We start from the raw sequence: 19,935 nt of genomic DNA, 5'->3' as shown, positions 1-19,935 counted from the left end.
GTTTATTAACTACTGTTTCCTGAGGACCTTTTGTTTGGCTCAGACTACTGGTTTATTAACTACTGTTTCCTGAGGACCTTTTTGGCTCAGACTACTGGTTTATTAACTACTGTTTCCTGAGGACCTTTTTGTTTGGCTCAGACTACTGGTTTATTAACTACTGTTTCCTGAGGACCTTTTGTTTGGCTCAGACTACTGGTTTATTAACTACTGTTTCCTGAGGACCTTTTTATGGCTCAGACTACTGGTTTATTAACTACTGTTTCTGAGGACCTTTTGTTTGGCTCAGACTACTGGTTTATTAACTACTGTTTCCTGAGGACCTTTTGTTTGGCTCAGACTACTGGTTTATTAACTACTGTTTGAGGACCTTTGGCTCAGACTACTGGTTTATTAACTACTGTTTCCTGAGGACCTTTTGTTTGGCTCAGACTACTGGTTTATTAACTACTGTTTCCTGAGGGTTTACCTTTTTGTTTGGCTCAGACTACTGGTTTATTAACTACTGTTTCCTGAGGACCTTTTGTTTGGCTCAGACTACTGGTTTATTAACTACTGTTTCTGAGGACCTTTTGAGGGTTTATTAACTACTGTTTAGGACCTGGCTCAGACTACTGGTTTATTAACTACTGTTTCCTGAGGACCTTTTGTTTGGCTCAGACTACTGGTTTCTTGACCCCTGAAGAGCAGTTAAGGGTGAAGACAGATTAAGATCTAAATTACTGTCAGGTGTTTGGCTCACCTTGAGCCATTTCAGTCCATTGAGGTGTGATAAGAATAATCCGGACTATCCTTCTTTATTTATTTAACTGGGCAAGTTAAAACAAATTCTTATTTACAACGACGGGCAGACGCTGGGCCAATTGTGCACCGCCCGATGGGACTCCCAATCACAGCCGGATGTGATACAGCCTGGATTCGAACCAGGGACTGTAGTGACACCTCTTGCACTGAGATGCAGTTCCAGGAGCTGCGCCACTCGGGAGCAATGGTATGCTTTATCTGGAATGCTTTTCCAACAGTCTTGAAGGAGTTCCCACATATGCTGAGCACTTGTTGGCTACTTTTCTCCTTCACTCTGAGGTCCAACTCATCCCAAACCATCTGAATTGGGTTGAGGTCAGGTGATTGTGGAGGCCAGGTCATCTGATGCAGCACTCCATCACTCTCCTTCTTGGTCAAATAGTCCTTACACAGCCTGGAGGTGTGTTGGGTCATTGTCCTGTTGAAAAACAAACGAGAGACCCACTAAGCCCAAACCAGATGGGATGTCGTATCGCTGCAGATTGCTGTGGTTGCCATGCTAAGTGTGCCTTGACTTCAAAATAAATCCCAGACTGTGTCACCATCAATGCACCCCCACACCATCACACCTCCTCCTCCATGCTTCACAGTGGGAACCACACATGTGGAGATCATCCCATCACCTACTCTGCGTCTGACAAAGACACGGGGGTTGGAATCAAAAATCTCAAATTTAGACTCATCAGACCAAAGGACAGATTTCCACCGGTCTAATGTCCATTGCTCGTGTTTCTTGCCAAAGCAAATCTCTTATGATTATTGGTGTCCTTTAGCAGTGGTTTCTTTGCAGCAATTCTACCATGACGGCCTGATTCACACAGTCTCCTCTGAGCAGTTGATGTTGAGATGGGTCTGTTACTTGAACTCTGTAAGGCATTAATTTGGCCTGCAATCTGAGGTGTAGTTAACTCTAATGAACTTATCCTCTGCAACAGAGGTAACTCTGGGCATTGAATAAGGTTCTGGTACTGACCTGTATATACAACCACTCCAGGACCCTGGACATTGAATAAGGTTCTGGTACTGACCTGACCTGTATATACAACCACTCCAGGACCCTGGACATTGAATAAGGTTCTGGTACTGACCTGTATATACAACCACTCCAGTACCCTGGACATTGAATAAGGTTCTGGTACTGACCTGTATATACAACCACTCCAGGACCCTGGACATTGAACAAGGTTCTGGTTCTGAGTATATACAACCACTCCAGTTCTGGTACTGACCTGTATATACAACCACTCCAGGACCCTGGACATTGAATAAGGTTCTGGTACTGACCTGTATATACAACCACTCCAGGACCCTGGACATTGAATAAGGTTCTGGTACTGACCTGTATATACAACCACTCCAGGACCCTGGACATTGAATAAGGTTCTGGTACTGACCTGTATATACAACCACTCCAGGACCCTGGACATTGAATAAGGTTCTGGTACTGACCTGTATATACAACCACTCCAGGACCCTGGACATTGAATAAGGTTCTGGTACAACCACTGACCTGTATACTACAACCACTCCAGGACCCTGGACATTGAATAAGGTTGGACTGGAATACTGACCTGTATATACAACCACTCCAGGACCCTGGACATTGAATAAGGTTCTGGTACTGACCTGTATATACAACCACTCCAGGACCCTGGACATTGAATAAGGTTCTGGTACTGACCTGTATATACAACCACTCCAGGACCCTGGACATTGAATAAGGTTCTGGTACTGACCTGTATATACAACCACTCCAGGACCCTGGACATTGAATAAGGTTCTGGTACTGACCTGTATATACAACCACTCCAGGACCCTGGACATTGAATAAGGTTCTGGTACTGACCTGTATATACAACCACTCCAGGACCCTGGACATTGAATAAGGTTCTGGTACTGACCTGTATATACAACCACTCCAGGACCCTGGACATTGAATAAGGTTCTGGTACTGACCTGTATATACAACCACTCCAGGACCCTGGACATTGAATAAGGTTCTGGTACTGACCTGTATATACAACCACTCCAGTACCCTGGACATTGAATAAGGTTCTGGTACTGACCTGTATATACAACCACTCCAGGACCCTGGACATTGAATAAGGTTCTGACCCTGTATATACAACCACTTGGACATTGAATAAGGTTCTGGTACTGACCTGTATATACAACCACTCCAGGACCCTGGACATTGAATAAGGTTCTGACCCTGTATATACAACCACTCCAGGACCCTGGACATTGAATAAGGTTCTGGTACTGACCTGTATATACAACCACTCATTGAATAAGGTTCTGGTACTGACCTGTATATACAACCACTCCAGGACCCTGGACATTGAATAAGGTTCTGGTACTGACCTGGACATAGGACCCTGGACATTGAATAAGGTTCTGGTACTGACCTTCTATTTTATACAACCACCCACCCTGGACATTGAATAAGGTTCTGTTTTCATTCTATTGGTATTGTTATACAACCACTCCAGGACCCTGGACATTGAATAAGGTTCTGGTACTGACCTGTTTATACAACCACTTTAGGACCCTGTTGACTGACCTGAATATCAACCACTCTGAATTTCTGGTACTGACCTGTCTATTTTATTGGACATTGAATAAGGGGTACTGACCTGTCTATACAACCACTCCAGTTTTGGACATTGAATAAGGTTTTATTGTTGGGGGAAGACCCTGGACATTGAATAAGGTTCTGACCTGTTTTCATTCTTGATTTTATTGTTATTTTGGATGTTTTGTATTCTATCTTTTCATTCTATTTTATTGTTGGGGGAAGAGAATTCCACTCTCCTGTTTTCCACCTGTTGAATCCCGTCCACATGGCGAAAAAACGTCCAAACAGCACATCTTCTGGCAGCGGATCTCTCCAGTTTAATCTCGGATTCAAACAGGATTAGAGTCGATACAACTCTTTGAACTTTCCCCAAATCCTCTGGGGGTTTTCATGACATCCTAGTTTGACCCGGAGGAAGAGCACATGTTGCTATGGGTAACAGCTAATGTGGGATCCGGATAAAGTAATTAGCTCAACTAAACACTGATCTGGATTGAATTCTTTTTTTTGCAATCCGATTTGGGTTCATGGTAGGATCCAGGTTTTTAACTGGGTGTCCTGAGGATGATGTCTGCGTCTGCTGCAGGGTAGAGGGAGGGTAGGGGGAGGGGAGGGCAGAGGGAGGGTAGAGGGAGGGTAGAGGGAGGGTAGGGGGGGAGGGGAGAGGAGGGCAGAGGGAGGGGTTCATGGTAGGATCCAGGTTTTTAACTGGGTGTCCTGAGGATGATGTCTGCGTCTGCTGCAGGGTAGTAGAGGGAGGGGAGGGTAGAGGGAGGAGGGGTTCATGGTAGGATCCAGGTTTTTAACTGGGTGTCCTGAGGATGATGTCTGTGCCTGCTGCAGGGTAGGGGAGGGGGGGGAGGGCAGAGGGAGGGGTTCATGGTAGGATCCAGGTTTTTAACTGGGTGAGGGAGAGGGGATGAAGGGTAGTCTGCTGCAGGGTAGAGGGGGGGGGTAGGGGGAGGGGAGGATGATGGGTAGAGGGAGGGTAGGATCCAGGTTTTTAACTGGGTGTCCTGAGGGATGGGGTCTGCAGGGTAGAGGGAGGGGGGAGGGGAGGGGAGGGGTTCATGGAAGGATCCAGGTTTTTAACTGGGTGTCCTGAGGATGATGTCTGTGCCTGCTGCAGGGAGGGTAGGGGGGGGGAGGGGGGGAGGGGGAGGGTAGAGGGGGAGGGTAGAGGGAGAGGAGGGAAGGGTAGAGGGATGGGTAGAGGGAGGGTAGAGGGTAGGGGGATGGGTAGAGGGTAGGGTACATGGGAGGGTAGGGGAGGGAGGAGGGGAGGGGGAGGGTAGAGGGAGGGGGGAGGGTGGGGTAGAGGGGGGGAAGGGAGGGGAGGGAAGGGAGGGTAGGGTAGATGGGAGGGAGGGGGAGAGGGAGGGGAGGGGTAGAGGGGTAGGGGAGGGGAGGGTAGAGGGAGAGGGGAGGGGAGGGTAGAGGGAGGGAAGGGTAGGGAGGAGGGGAGGGGGAGAGGGAGGGGAGGGGGTAGGGGAGAGGGGAGGGGAGGGAGAGGGAGGGGAGGGGGGAGGGTAGAGGGAGGGGAGAGGGGGGAGGGTAGAGGGAGGGGAGGGTAGAGGGAGGGGAGGGGAGGGTAGAGGGAGGGGAAGGGAGAGGGAGGGGAGGGTAGAGGGAGGGAAGGGTAGAGGGAGGGAAGGGTAGAGGGAGGGGAGGGGAGGGGAGGGTAGAGGGAGGGGAGGGTAGAGGGAGGGAGGGGGTAGGGGAGGGGAGGGAGAGGGAGGGGGGGGCGTGACAGCACTTGGTTGAGAAACTGATTCTGCAAACAATAAAAAAATATACAAACGAATCCCAAAAATTCCTGTTTTATTTCAAACGCATTTCATGGAAACAATGTCAAGACAAAAAACAAAAACACATGAATGAAATATGAAAAAGATAAAAGACCACATTTAGTATCCCTCTCCGAAGAACTAAAAACCCCTAGAACTGAGGTGATGGTGGCGATGCAGAACTGGGTTCTCTCTGAAACACACAGGGAACATATTCGTCCTACTATATAGCCTCTCGCCTGACCCGAGTCTAGGAATCCCTTCCACAACACCCTGGCAGCATCCCACAGTAACACCGTATTCCCTATATAGTGCAGCAGATTAGAGCAGAGACCTACGGGCCCTTCCTGAAGCGTTTGAAGAGCGGGTGGATGTTGTTACCCAGGTGGGCCCGGCTGCCTCTAGAGCGATACTCCATGTAGACAGAATCATCAGCCCCGGACATGGAGCTCATGGTTCCAGGTCTCCGCTGGAACTGGGAGAGAGAGAGGTTAGAATATAGAACTGGAGAGAGAGAGGTTAGAATATAGAACTTGAGGAGAGAGAGAGAGGTTAGAATATAGAACTGGAGAGAGAGAGAGAGAGGTTAGAATATAGAACTGGAGAGAGAGAGAGGAGAGAGAGAATATAGAACTGGAGAGAGAGAGAGAGAGAATATAGAACTGGAGAGAGAGAGAGGTTAGAATATAGAACTGGAGAGAGAGAGATAGAACTGGAGAGAGAGGTTAGAATATAGAACTGGAGGAGAGAGAGGTTAGAATATAGAACTGGAGGAGAGAGAGGTTAGAATATAGAACTGGAGGAGAGAGAGGTTAGAATATAGAACTGGAGGAGAGAGAGGTTAGAATATAGAACTGGAGAGAGAGAGGTTAGAATATAGAACTGGAGAGAGAGAGGTTAGAATATAGAACTGGAGAGAGAGAGAGTTAGAATATAGAACTGGAGAGAGAGAGAGAGAATATATAGAACTGGAGAGAGAGAGAGTTAGAATATAGAACTGGAGAGAGAGGTTAGACTGAGAGAGAGAGAGAGAGTTAGAATATAGAACTGGAGGAGAGAGAGGTTAGAATATAGAACTGGAGGAGAGAGAGGTTAGAATATAGAACTGGAGGAGAGAGAGGTTAGAATATAGAACTGGAGAAGAGAGAACTGGAGAGAGAGGTTAGAATATAGAACTGGAGAGAGAGAGGTTAGAATATAGAACTGGAGGAGAGAGAGGTTAGAATATAGAACTGGAGGGGAGAGAGGTTATAATATAGAACTGGAGGGGAGAGAGGTTATAATATAGAACTGGGAGAGAGGGAGAGGTTAGAATATAGAACTGGAGAGAGAGAGAGATTAGAATATAGAACTGGGAGAGAGAGAGAGGTTAGAATATAGAACTGGAGAGAGAGAGAGGTTAGAATATAGAACTGGAGAGAGAGAGGTTAGAATATAGAACTGGAGGAGAGAGAGGTTAGAATATAGAACTGGAGGAGAGAGAGGTTAGAATATAGAACTGGAGGGAGAGAGAGGTTAGAATATAGAACTGGAGAGAGAGAGAGAGGTTAGAATATAGAACTGGAGAGAGAGAGAGGTTAGAATATAGAACTGGAGAGAGAGAGGTTAGAATATAGAACTGGAGGAGAGAGAGGTTAGAATATAGAACTGGAGGAGAGAGAGGTTAGAATATAGAACTGGAGGAGAGAGAGGTTAGAATATAGAACTGGAGACTGAGAGAGAGGTTAGAATATAGAACTGGAGAGAGAGAGAGAATATAGAACTGGAGGAGAGAGAGGTTAGAATATAGAACTGGAGAGAGAGTTTAGAATATAGAACTGGAGAGAGAGAGAGGTTAGAATATAGAACTGGAGAGAGAGGTTAGAATATAGAACTGGAGAGAGAGTTAGAATATAGAACTGGAGAGAGAGAGGTTAGAATATAGAACTGGAGAGAGAGAGAGAGAGGTTAGAATATAGAACTGGAGAGAGAGAGAGAGGTTAGAGAATATAGAACTGGAGAGAGAGAGAGAGAGAGAGAGAGGTTAGAATATAGAACTGGAGAGAGAGGTTAGAATATAGAACTGGAGGAGAGAGAGGTTAGAATATAGAACTGGAGAGAGAGAGAGAGGTTAGAATATAGAACTGGAGAGAGAGAGGTTAGAATATAGAACTGGAGAGAGAGAGGTTAGAATATAGAACTGGAGAGAGAGAGAGAGAGAGAGAATATAGAACTGGAGAGAGAGGTTAGAATATAGAACTGGAGGAGAGAGAGAGAGTTAGAATATAGAACTGGAGAGAGAGAGAGGAGAGAGAGAGGTTAGAATATAGAACTGGAGGAGAGAGAGAGAGGTTAGAATATAGAACTGGAGGAGAGAGAGAGAGAGGTTAGAATATAGAACTGGAGGAGAGAGGTTAGAATATAGAACTGGAGGAGAGAGAGAGGTTAGAATATAGAACTGGAGAGAGAGAGGTTAGAATATAGAACTGGAGAGAGAGAGAGACAGAGAGGTTAGAATATAGAACTGGAGGAGAGAGAGGTTAGAATATAGAACTGGAGAGAGAGAGAGTTAGAATATAGAACTGGAGAGAGAGAGAACTTAGAATATAGAACTGGAGAGAGAGAGAGGTTAGAATATAGAACTGGAGAGAGAGAGAGAGTTTAGAATATAGAACTGGAGAGAGAGAGGTTAGAATATAGAACTGGAGAGAGAGAGAGAGTTAGAATATAGAACTGGAGAGAGAGAGAGAGAGAGAGAGAGGTTAGAATATAGAACTGGAGAGAGAGAGAGAGGTTAGAATATAGAACTGGAGAGAGAGAGAGAGTTAGAATATAGAACTGGAGAGAGAGAGAGGTTAGAATATAGAACTGGAGAGAGAGAGAGAGTTAGAATATAGAACTGGAGAGAGAGAGGTTAGAATATAGAACTGGAGAGAGAGAGAGAGGTTAGAATATAGAACTGGAGAGAGAGAGAGGTTAGAATATAGAACTGGAGAGAGAGAGGAGAGAGAGGTTAGAATATAGAACTGGAGAGAGAGAGAGAGGTTAGAATATAGAACTGGAGAGAGAGAGAGGTTAGAATATAGAACTGGAGAGAGAGAGAGGTTAGAATATAGAACTGGAGAGAGAGAGAGGTTAGAATATAGAACTGGAGAGAGAGAGAACTGGAGAGAGAGAGTTAGAATATAGAACTGGAGAGAGAGAGAGGTTAGAATATAGAACTGGAGAGAGAGAGAGGTTAGAATATAGAACTGGAGAGAGAGAGAGAGTTAGAATATAGAACTGGAGGAGAGAGAGGTTAGAATATAGAACTGGAGAGAGAGAGAGGTTAGAATATAGAACTGGAGAGAGAGAGAGAGGTTAGAATATAGAACTGGGAGAGAGAGAGAGAATATAGAACTGGAGGAGAGAGAGATTAGAATATAGAACTGGACAGAGAGAGAGAGGTTAGAATATAGAACTGGACAGAGAGACAGGTTAGAATATAGAACTGGAGAGACAGGTTAGAATATAGAACTGGAGGAGAGAGAGGTTAGAATATAGAACTGGAGGAGAGAGAGGTTAGAATATAGAACTGGAGAGAGAGAGAGAGAGGTTAGAATATAGAACTGGAGAGAGAGAGAGAGAGAGGTTAGAATATAGAACTGGAGGAGAGAGGGGTTAGAATATAGAACTGGAGAGAGAGATGTTAGAATATAGAACTGGAGGAGAGAGAGGTTAGAATATAGAACTGGAGAGAGAGAGAGACAGAGAGGTTAGAATATAGAACTGGAGAGAGAGTTTAGAATATAGAACTGGAGAGAGAGAGAGAGAGAGAGAGAGTTTAGAATATAGAACTGGAGAGAGAGGTTAGAATATAGAACTGGAGGAGAGAGAGGTTATAATATAGAACTGGGAGAGAGGGAGGTTAGAATATAGAACTGGAGAGAGAGAGGTTAGAATATAGAACTGGAGAGAGAGAGGTTAGAATATAGAACTGGACAGAGAGAGAGAGAGAGGTTAGAATATAGAACTGGAAAGAGAGGTTAGAATATAGAACTGGAGCGAGAGAGGTTAGAATATAGAACTGGAGAGAGAGAGAGAGAGAGAGAGAGAGAGAGAGAGGTTAGAATATAGAACTGGAGAGAGAGAGAGAGGTTAGAATATAGAACTGGAGAGAGAGAGAGAGAGAGGTTAGAATATAGAACTGGAGGAGAGAGAGGTTAGAATATAGAACTGGAGGAGAGAGAGGTTAGAATATAGAACTGGAGGAGAGAGAGGTTAGTATATAGAACTGGAGAGAGAGAGAGAGGTTAGTATATAGAACTGGAGAGAGAGAGAGGTTAGAATATAGAACTGGAGAGAGAGGTTAGAATATAGAACTGGAGAGAGAGAGAGAGAGGTTAGAATATAGAACTGGAGGGGAGAGAGGTTAGAATATAGAACTGGAGGGGAGAGAGGTTAGAATATAGAACTGGAGAGAGAGGAGTTAGAATATAGAACTGGAGAGAGAGATGTTAGAATATAGAACTGGAGAGAGAGAGACAGAGAGGTTAGAATATAGAACTGGAGAGAGAGAGAGGTTAGAATATAGAACTGGAGAGAGAGAGAGGTTAGAATATAGAACTGGAGGAGAGAGAGAGTTTAGAATATAGAACTGGAGGAGAGAGAGAGTTTAGAATATAGAACTGGAGAGAGAGAGAGAGTTTAGAATATAGAACTGGAGAGAGAGAGAGGTTAGAATATAGAACTGGAGAGAGAGAGAGAGAGAGAGAGGTTAGAATATAGAACTGGAGAGAGAGAGAGAGAGAGGTTAGAATATAGAACTGGAGAGAGAGAGAGAGGTTAGAATATAGAACTGGAGAGAGAGAGAGAGGTTAGAATATAGAACTGGAGAGAGAGAGAGTTTAGAATATAGAACTGGAGAGAGAGAGAGGTTAGAATATAGAACTGGAGGAGAGAGAGGTTAGAATATAGAACTGGAGAGAGAGAGAGAGAGAGAGAGAGGTTAGAATATAGAACTGGAGAGAGAGAGAGAGGTTAGAATATAGAACTGGAGAGAGAGAGAGGTTAGAATATAGAACTAGAGAGAGAGAGAGGTTAGAATATAGAACTGGAGAGAGAGAGAGAGAGAGGTTAGAATATAGAACTGGAGAGAGAGAGAGAGATAAGGAATATAGAACTGGAGGGGAGAGAGCCAACCTATTTTGGCAACAAAACCTATTTTGCTACCTGACAACTTTACGGTTTTTACTTTTTAATTACCGTTTATATATATATATTTTTTTCCTCAACTTTTTCACTCCGGACGCTTTATCTGGACATGGTTCGTCAGGACCTCCAACAGCCGAAGCTAAGTAGTAACATTAACATGATGCCTTCTAATTGCAGTCGCTGTACTCGCCTTACGGCGAGGATAGCTGTGCTACAAGCCCAGCTTCAGACGCAATCGTTAGGCAAGGGTAATTTCAGTGTAGGAAAGGATGAAACAGCGTCTGTGCCACCAGTAAGTACAGATAGTAGTATAAATCCCTGGCACAGTCCCCGCAGCCGGACAACTTTCTCACGGTTTCTGGAAGGAAATGCTGTAGGAACGCTCAACCGTGTCGCTCATTCAGCTGACAGAAACTTTCAACCGGTTTTCCCCATTAAGCAGCGAGTCGGAGTCAGAGGCCGAGTCTTCTCTGGTCTCTACTCCTCCCGTTACTGGGTCTGAGACGCCGAAGCTTCCCACCATTAGCTCTGACAAATTGAAAACTCTAGTCATTGGCGACTCCATTACCCGCAGTATTAGACTTAAAACGAATCATCCAGCGATCATACACTGTTTACCGGGGGCAGGGTTACCGACGTTAAGGCTAATCTGAAGATGGTGCTGGCTAAAGCTAAAACTGGCGAGTGTAGAGAGTATAGGGATATTGTTATCCACGTCGGCACCAACGATGTTAGGATGAAACAGTCAGAGATCACCAAGCGCAACATAGCTTCTGCGTGTAAATCAGCTAGAAAGATGTGTCGGCATCGAGTAATTGTCTCTGGCCCCCTCCCAGTTAGGGGGAGTGATGAGCTCTACAGCAGAGTCTCACAACTCAATCGCTGGTTGAAAACTGTTTTCTGCCCCTCCTAAAAGATAGAATTTGTAGATAATTGGCCCTCTTTCTGGGACTCACCCACAAACAGGACCAAGCCTGACCTGCTGAGGAGTGACGGACTCCATCCTAGCTGGAGGGGTGCTCTCATCTTATCTACCAACATAGACAGGGCTCTAACTCCTCTAGCTCCACAATGAGATAGGATGCAGGCCAGGCAGCAGGCTGTTAGCCAGCCTGCCAGCATAGTGGAGTCTGCCACTAGCACAGTCAGTGTAGTCAGCTCAGCTATCCCCATTGAGACCGTGTCTGTGCCTCGACCTAGGTTGGTCAAAACTAAACATGGCGGTGTTCGCCTTAGCAATCTCACTAGGATAAAGACCACCTCTATTCCTGTCATTATTGAAAGAGATCATGATACCTCACATCTCAAAATAGGGCTACTTAATAATGTTACTTAATGTTAGATCCCTTACTTCAAAGGCAATTATAGTCAATGAACTAATCACTGACCATAATCTTGATGTGATTGGCCTGACTGAAACATGGCTTAAGCCTGATGAATTTACTGTTTTAAATGAGGCCTCACCTCCTGGCTACACTAGTGACCATATCCCCCGTGCATCCCGCAAAGGCGGAGGTGTTGCTAACATTTACGACAGCAAATTTCAATTTACAAAAAAAAAAATGACGTTTTCGTCTTTTGAGCTTCTAGTCATGAAATCTATGCAGCCTACTCAATCACTTTTTATAGCTACTGTTTACAGGCCTCCTGGGCCATATACAGCGTTCCTCACTGAGTTCCCTGAATTCCTATCGGACCTTGTAGTCATAGCAGATAATATTCTAATCTTTGGTGACTTTAATATTCACATGGAAAAGTCCACAGACCTACTCCAAAAGGCTTTCAGAGCCATCATCGACTCAGTGGGTTTTGTCCAACATGTCTCTGGACCCACTCACTGTCACAGTCATACGCTGGACCTAGTTTTGTCCCATTGAATAAATGTTGTGGATCTTAATGTTTTTCCTCATAATCCTGGACTATCGGACCACCATTTTATTACGTTTGCAATTGCAACAAATAATCTGCTCAGACCCCAACCAAGGAACATCAAAAGTCGTGCTATAAATTCACAGACTACACAAAGATTCCTTGATGCCCTTCCAGACTCCCTCTGTCTACCCAAGGACGCCAGAGGACAAAAATCAGTTAACCACCTAACTGAGGAACTCAATTTAACCTTGCGCAATACCCTAGATGCAGTTGCACCCCTAAAAACTAAAAACATTTCTCATAAGAAACTAGCTCCCTGGTACACAGAAAATACCCGAGCTCTGAAGCAAGCTTCCAGAAAATTGGAACGGAAATGGCGCCACACCAAACTGGAAGTCTTCCGACTAGCTTGGAAAGACAGTACCCTGCAGTACCGAAGACCCCTACTGCTGCTCGATCATCCTATTTTACCAACTTAATTGAGGAAAATAAGAACAATCCGAAATTCCTTTTTGATACTGTCGCAAAGCTAACTAAAAAGCAGCAGCATTCCCCAAGAGAGGATGACTTTCACTTTAGCAGTGATAAATTCATTAACTTCTTTGAGGAAAAGATTATGATTATTAGAAAGCAAATTGCGGACTCCTCTTTAAATCTGCGTATTCCTCCAAAGCTCAGTTGTCCTGAGTCTGCACAACTCTCCCAGGACCTAGGATCAAGAGAGATGCTCAAGTGTTTTAGTACTATATCTCTTGACACAATGATGAAAATAATCATGGCCTCTAAACCTTCAAGCTGCATACTGGACCCTATTCCAACTAAACTACTGAAAGAGCTGCTTCCTGTGCTTGGCCCTCCTATGTTGAACATAATAAACGGCTCTCTATCCACCGGAGGTGTACCAAACTCACTAAAAGTGGCAGTAATAAAGCCTCTCTTGAAAAAGTCAAACCTTGACCCAGAAAATATAAAAAAACTATCGGCCTATATCGAATCTTCCATTCCTCTCAAAAATTTTAGAAAAGGCTGTTGCGCAGCAACTCACTGCCTTCCTGAAAAGACACAATGTACACGAAATGCTTCAGTCTGGTTTTAGACCCCATCATAGCACTGAGACGGCACTTGTGAAGGTGGTAAATGACATTTTAATGGCATCGGACCGAGGCTCTGCATCTGTCCTCGTGCTCCTAGACCTTAGTGCTGCTTTTGATACCATCGATCACCACATTCTTTTGGAGAGATTGGAAACCCAAATTGGTCTACACGGACAAGTTCTGGCCTGGTTTAGATCTTATCTGTCGGAAAGATATCAGTTTGTCTCTGTGAATGGTTTGTCCTCTGACAAATCAACTGTAAATTTCGGTGTTCCTCAAGGTTCCGTTTTGGGACCACTATTGTTTTCACGATATATTTTACCTCTTGGGGATGTTATTCGAAAACATAATGTTAACTTTCACTGCTATGCGGATGACACACAGCTGTACATTTCAATGAAACATGGTGAAGCCCCAAAATTGCCCTCGCTAGAAGCCTGTGTTTCAGACATAAGGAAGTGGATGGCTGCAAACTTTCTACTTTTAAACTCTGACAAAACAGAGATGCTTGTTCTAGGTCCCAAGAAACAAAGAGATCTTCTGTTGAATCTGACAATTAATCTTAATGGTTGTACAGTCGTCTCAAATAAAACTGTGAAGGACCTCGGCGTTACTCTGGACCCTGATCTCTCTTTTGAAGAACATATCAAGACCATTTCAAGGACAGCTTTTTTCCATCTACGTAACATTGCAAAAATCAGAAACTTTCTGTCCAAAAATGATGCAGAAAAATTAATCCATGCTTTTGTCACTTCTAGGTTAGACTACTGCAATGCTCTACTTTCCGGCTACCCGGATAAAGCACTAAATAAACTTCAGTTAGTACTAAATACGGCTGCTCGAATTCTGACTAGAACCAAAAAATTTGATCATATTACTCCAGTGCTAGCCTCTCTACACTGGCTTCCTGTCAAAGCAAGGGCTGATTTCAAGGTTTTACTGCTAACCTACAAAGCATTACATGGGCTTGCTCCTACCTATCTCTCTGATTTGGTCCTGCCGTACATACCTACACGTACGCTACGGTCACAAGACGCAGTCCTCCTAATTGTCCCTAGAATTTCTAAGCAAACAGCTGGAGGCAGGGCTTTCTCCTATAGAGCTCCATTTTTATGGAACGGTCTGCCTACCCATGTCAGAGACGCAAACTCGGTCTCAACCTTTAAGTCTTTACTGAAGACTCATCTCTTCAGTGGGTCATATGATTGAGTGTAGTCTGGCCCAGGAGTGGGAGGGTGAACGGAAAGGCTCTGGAGCAACGAACCGCCCTTGCTGTCTCTGCCTGGCCGGTTCCCCTCTTTCCACTGGGATTCTCTGCCTCTAACCCTATTACAGGGGCTGAGTCACTGGCTTACTGGGGCTCTCTCTTGCCGTCCCTGGAAGGGGTGCGTCACCTGAGTGGGTTGATTCACTGATGTGGTCATCCTGTCTGGGATGGCGCCCCCCCTTGGGTTGTGCCTTGGCGGAGTTCTTTGTGGGCTATACTCAGCCTTGTCTCAGGATAGTAAGTTGGTGGTTGAAGATATCCCTCTAGTGGTGTGGGGGCTGTGCTTTGGCAAAGTGGGTGGGGTTATATCCTTCCTGTTTGGCCCTGTCTGGGGGTGTCCTCGGATGGGGCCACAGGCCACTCTCTCTCTCTCTCTCTCAGGACCTGAGCCCTAGGACCATGCCCCAGGACTACCTGACATGATGACTCCTTGCTGTCCCCAGTCCACCTGGCCGTGCTGCTGCTCCAGTTTAAACTGTTCTGCCTTATTATTATACGACCATGCTGGTCATTTATGAACATTTGAACATCTTGGCCATGTTCTGTTATAATCTCCACCCGGCACAGCCAGAAGAGGACTGGCCACCCCACATAGCCTGGTTCCTCTCTAGGTTTCTTCCTAGGTTTTGGCCTTTCTAGGGAGTTTTTCCTAGCCACCGTGCTTCTACACCTGCATTGCTTGCTGTTTGGGGTTTTAGGCTGGGTTTCTGTACAGCACTTTGAGATATCAGCTGATGTACGAAGGGCTATATAAATACATTTGATTTGATTTGAGAGAGGTTAGAATATAGAACTGGAGAGAGAGAGGTTAGAATATAGAACTGGAGGAGAGAGAGGTTAGAATATAGAACTGGAGGAGAGAGAGGTTAGAATATAGAACTGGAGAGAGAGAGAGAGAGGGGTTAGAATATAGAACTGGAGGAGAGAGGGGTTAGAATATAGAACTGGAGAGAGCGAGAGAGGTTAGAATATAGAACTGGAGGAGAGAGGGGTTAGAATATAGAACTGGAGAGAGCGAGAGAGGTTAGAATATAGAACTGGAGAGAGAGAGAGAGAGGGGTTAGAATATAGAACTGGAGAGAGAGGTTAGAATATAGAACTGGAGAGAGAGAGGGGTTAGAATATAGAACTGGAGAGAGAGGTTAGAATATAGAACTGGAGAGAGAGAGGGGTTAGAATATAGAACTGGAGAGAGAGGTTAGAATATAGAACTGGAGAGAGAGAGAGAGAGAGGGGTTAGAATATAGAACTGGAGGAGAGAGAGAGAGGGGTTAGAATATAGAACTGGAGGAGAGAGAGGGGTTAGAATATAGAACTGGAGGAGAGAGAGAGGTTAGAATATAGAACTGGAGAGAGAGGTTAGAATATAGAACTGGAGAGAGAGGTTAGAATATAGAACTGGAGAGAGAGGTTAGAAGGTTTTAAAGGTTTTAAATGCCTGACTTCAGAACTTGACAGACCAGATGCGTTTCCCATGCTGGACAGACAGAAGTCAAACCAGAACGGATGTCCACATTTCATTGATTGATTGATAGATTGATTGATAAGAGGTGTGTATACATACCATTGGCCGTCCATTCTCTCCGATGACCACTTCCTCCTCTGCGTCGAGGTCTGTAGCCGCCAGAACCTTCTGGAGCAGCTGATACTGCTCCTCTCTGGAAGAGAACATCAGATTATCCTCCTCCATCCCCGCCATTTTAGTGATGACCTGGTGGAGAGGAGGAGATTAGGGAGGAGGAGGAGGAGAGATAGGAGGAGGACAGAGAGAGAGGGGGAAGGACATAGATTAAATCAGTTCTTAATTTGAGCCGGAGCAAACTAGAGCACTCTTCCCCCAACTCTGTGATCAGGTCAAACTAAAAATACTTTTTTCTTGAAAGTATGTTCCGGAACCTCAGAGCTCCAATGTTCCGGAACCTCAGGCCTCCAATGTTCCAGAACCTCAGAGCTCCAATGTTCCAGAACCTCAGAGCTCCAATGTTCCGGGACCTCAGAGCTCCAATGTCCCGGAACCTCAGAGCTCCAATGTTCCGGGACCTCAGAGCTCCAATGTTCCGGGACCTCAGAGCTCCAATGTTCCCGGAACCTCAGAGCTCCAATGTTCCGGGACCTCAGAGCTCCAATGTTCCGGGACCTCAGAGCTCCAATGTTCCGGGACCTCAGAGCTCCAATGTCCCAGAACCTCAGAGCTCCAATGTTCCAGAACCTCAGAGCTCCAATGTTCCGGGAACCTCAGAGCTCCAATGTTCCCGGAACCTCAGAGCTCCAATGTTCCGGAACCTCAGAGCTCCAATGTTCCCGGAACCTCAGAGCTCCAATGTTCCCGGAACCTCAGAGCTCCAATGTTCCCGGAACCTCAGAGCTCCAGGTGGGGGTCGGAGGGGGCAGAGAAGATGGGAGGGAGAGCAAGACCATGGTGCTGTAGGGTTAGTATTGTATAGTAACGTACCTCTTGGTACTGTAGGGTTAGTATTGTATAGTAACGGACCTCTGGTCTCTTGGTACTGTAGGGTTAGTATTGTAGAGTAACGGACCTCTTGGTACTGTAGGGTTAGTATTGTATAGTATCGGACCTCTTGGTACTGTAGGGTTAGTATTGTATAGTAACGGACCACTTGGTACTGTAGGGTTAGTATTGTATAGTATCGGACCTCTTGGTACTGTAGGGTTAGTATTGTATAGTATCGGACCTCTTGGTACTGTAGGGTTAGTATTGTATAGTAACGGACCTCTGGTCTCTTGGTACTGTAGGGTTAGTATTGTATAGTATCGGACCTCTTGGTACTGTAGGGTTAGTATTGTATAGTAACGGACCTCTGGTCTCTTGGTACTGTAGGGTTAGTATTGTATAGTAACGGACCTCTGGTCTCTTGGTACTGTAGGGTTAGTATTGTATAGTAACGGACCTCTGGTCTCTTGGTACTGTAGGGTTAGTATTGTATAGTAACGGACCTCTGGTCTCTTGGTACTGTAGGGTTAGTATTGTATAGTAACGGACCTCTGGTCTCTTGGTACTGTAGGGTTAGTATTGTATAGTATCGGACCTCTTGGTACTGTAGGGTTAGTATTGTATAGTATCGGACCTCTTGGTACTGTAGGGTTAGTATTGTATAGTATCGGACCTCTTGGTACTGTAGGGTTAGTATTGTAGAGTAACGGACCTCTGGTCTCTTGGTACTGTAGGGTTAGTATTGTATAGTAACGGACCTCTTGGTACTGTAGGGTTAGTATTGTATAGTATCGGACCTCTGGTCTCTTGGTACTGTAGGGTTAGTATTGTAGAGTAACGGACCTCTTGGTACTGTAGGGTTAGTATTGTATAGTATCGGACCTCTTGGTACTGTAGGGTTAGTATTGTATAGTAACGGACCTCTTGGTACTGTAGGGTTAGTATTGTATAGTATCGGACCTCTTGGTACTGTAGGGTTAGTATTGTATAGTATCGGACCTCTTGGTACTGTAGGGTTAGTATTGTATAGTAACGGACCTCTGGTCTCTTGGTACTGTAGGGTTAGTATTGTATACTGTAGGGTTAGTATTGTATAGTAACGGACCTCTTGGTACTGTAGGGTTAGTATTGTATAGTAACGGACCTCTGGTCTCTTGGTACTGTAGGGTTAGTATTGTATAGTAACGGACCTCTGGTCTCTTGGTACTGTAGGGTTAGTATTGTATAGTAACGGACCTCTGGTCTCTTGGTACTGTAGGGTTAGTATTGTATAGTAACGGACCTCTGGTCTCTTGGTACTGTAGGGTTAGTATTGTATAGTAACGGACCTCTGGTCTCTTGGTACTGTAGGGTTAGTATTGTATAGTATCGGACCTCTTGGTACTGTAGGGTTAGTATTGTATAGTATCGGACCTCTTGGTACTGTAGGGTTAGTATTGTATAGTATCGGACCTCTTGGTACTGTAGGGTTAGTATTGTTAGTATTGGGTTAGTATTGTATAGTAACGGACCTCTGGTCTCTTGGTGCTGTAGGGTTAGTATTGTATAGTAACGTACCTCTTGGTACTGTAGGGTTAGTATTGTATAGTATCGGACCTCTGGTCTCTTGGTACTGTAGGGTTAGTATTGTATAGTAACGGACCTCTTGGTACTGTAGGGTTAGTATTGTATAGTAACGGACCTCTGGTCTCTTGGTACTGTAGGGTTAGTATTGTATAGTAACGGACCTCTGGTCTCTTGGTACTGTAGGGTTAGTATTGTATAGTAACGGACCTCTGGTCTCTTGGTACTGTAGGGTTAGTATTGTATAGTAACGGACCTCTTGGTACTGTAGGGTTAGTATTGTATAGTAACGGACCTCTGGTCTCTTGGTACTGTAGGGTTAGTATTGTATAGTATCGGACCTCTTGGTACTGTAGGGTTAGTATTGTATAGTAACGGACCTCTTGGTACTGTAGGGTTAGTATTGTATAGTATCGGACCTCTGGTCTCTTGGTACTGTAGGGGTAGTATTGTATAGTATCGGACCTCTTGGTACTGTAGGGTTAGTATTGTATAGTAACGGACCTCTTGGTACTGTAGGGTTAGTACTGTATAGTAACGGACCTCTGGTCTCTTGGTACTGTAGGGTTAGTATTGTATAGTAACGGACCTCTTGGTACTGTAGGGTTAGTATTGTATAGTAACGGACCTCTGGTCTCTTGGTACTGTAGGGTTAGTATTGTATAGTAACGGACCTCTGGTCTCTTGGTACTGTAGGGTTAGTATTGTATAGTATCGGACCTCTGGTCTCTTGGTACTGTAGGGTTAGTATTGTATAGTAACGGACCTCTGGTCTCTTGGTACTGTAGGGTTAGTATTGTATGGTAACGGACCTCTTGGTACTGTAGGGTTAGTATTGTATAGTAACGGACCTCTGGTCTCTTGGTACTGTAGGGTTAGTATTGTATAGTAACGGACCTCTTGGTACTGTAGGGTTAGTATTGTATAGTAACGGACCTCTGGTCTCTTGGTACTGTAGGGTTAGTATTGTATAGTAACGGACCTCTGGTCTCTTGGTACTGTAGGGTTAGTATTGTATAGTAACGGACCTCTGGTCTCTTGGTACTGTAGGGTTAGTATTGTATAGTAACGGACCTCTGGTCTCTTGGTACTGTAGGGTTAGTATTGTATAGTAACGGACCTCTGGTCTCTTGGTACTGTAGGGTTAGTATTGTATAGTAACGGACCTCTTGGTACTGTAGGGTTAGTATTGTATAGTAACGGACCTCTGGTCTCTTGGTACTGTAGGGTTAGTATTGTAGAGTAACGGACCTCTGGTCTCTTGGTACTGTAGGGTTAGTATTGTATAGTAACGGATCTCTGGTCTCTTGATGCTGTAGGGTTAGTATTGTATAGTATCGGACCTC

General features: G+C 44.9%; 1 protein-coding gene across 1 annotated transcript in view; it reads right to left on the bottom strand.

The window, feature by feature from the left end:
• Positions 1 to 5,186: 5,186 nt before the first annotated feature.
• LOC121844506 (general transcription and DNA repair factor IIH helicase subunit XPB-like) overlaps positions 5,187 to 19,935 on the bottom strand; it is a 60,778-nt gene continuing 46,029 nt past the window's right edge. Inside the window, 2 exon segments of the mRNA XM_042314683.1 lie at positions 5,187 to 5,644; positions 16,139 to 16,285. Of these exon segments, the coding sequence (XP_042170617.1) occupies positions 5,504 to 5,644; positions 16,139 to 16,285 (288 nt within the window). The 3' untranslated portion in view covers positions 5,187 to 5,503.

The sequence above is a fragment of the Oncorhynchus tshawytscha genome, unplaced genomic scaffold (genome assembly GCF_018296145.1).
Source record: "Oncorhynchus tshawytscha isolate Ot180627B unplaced genomic scaffold, Otsh_v2.0 Un_contig_7373_pilon_pilon, whole genome shotgun sequence".
In the NCBI taxonomy this organism is placed as follows: domain Eukaryota; kingdom Metazoa; phylum Chordata; class Actinopteri; order Salmoniformes; family Salmonidae; genus Oncorhynchus; species Oncorhynchus tshawytscha.
This window is presented reverse-complemented; position numbering and strand designations above follow the sequence as displayed.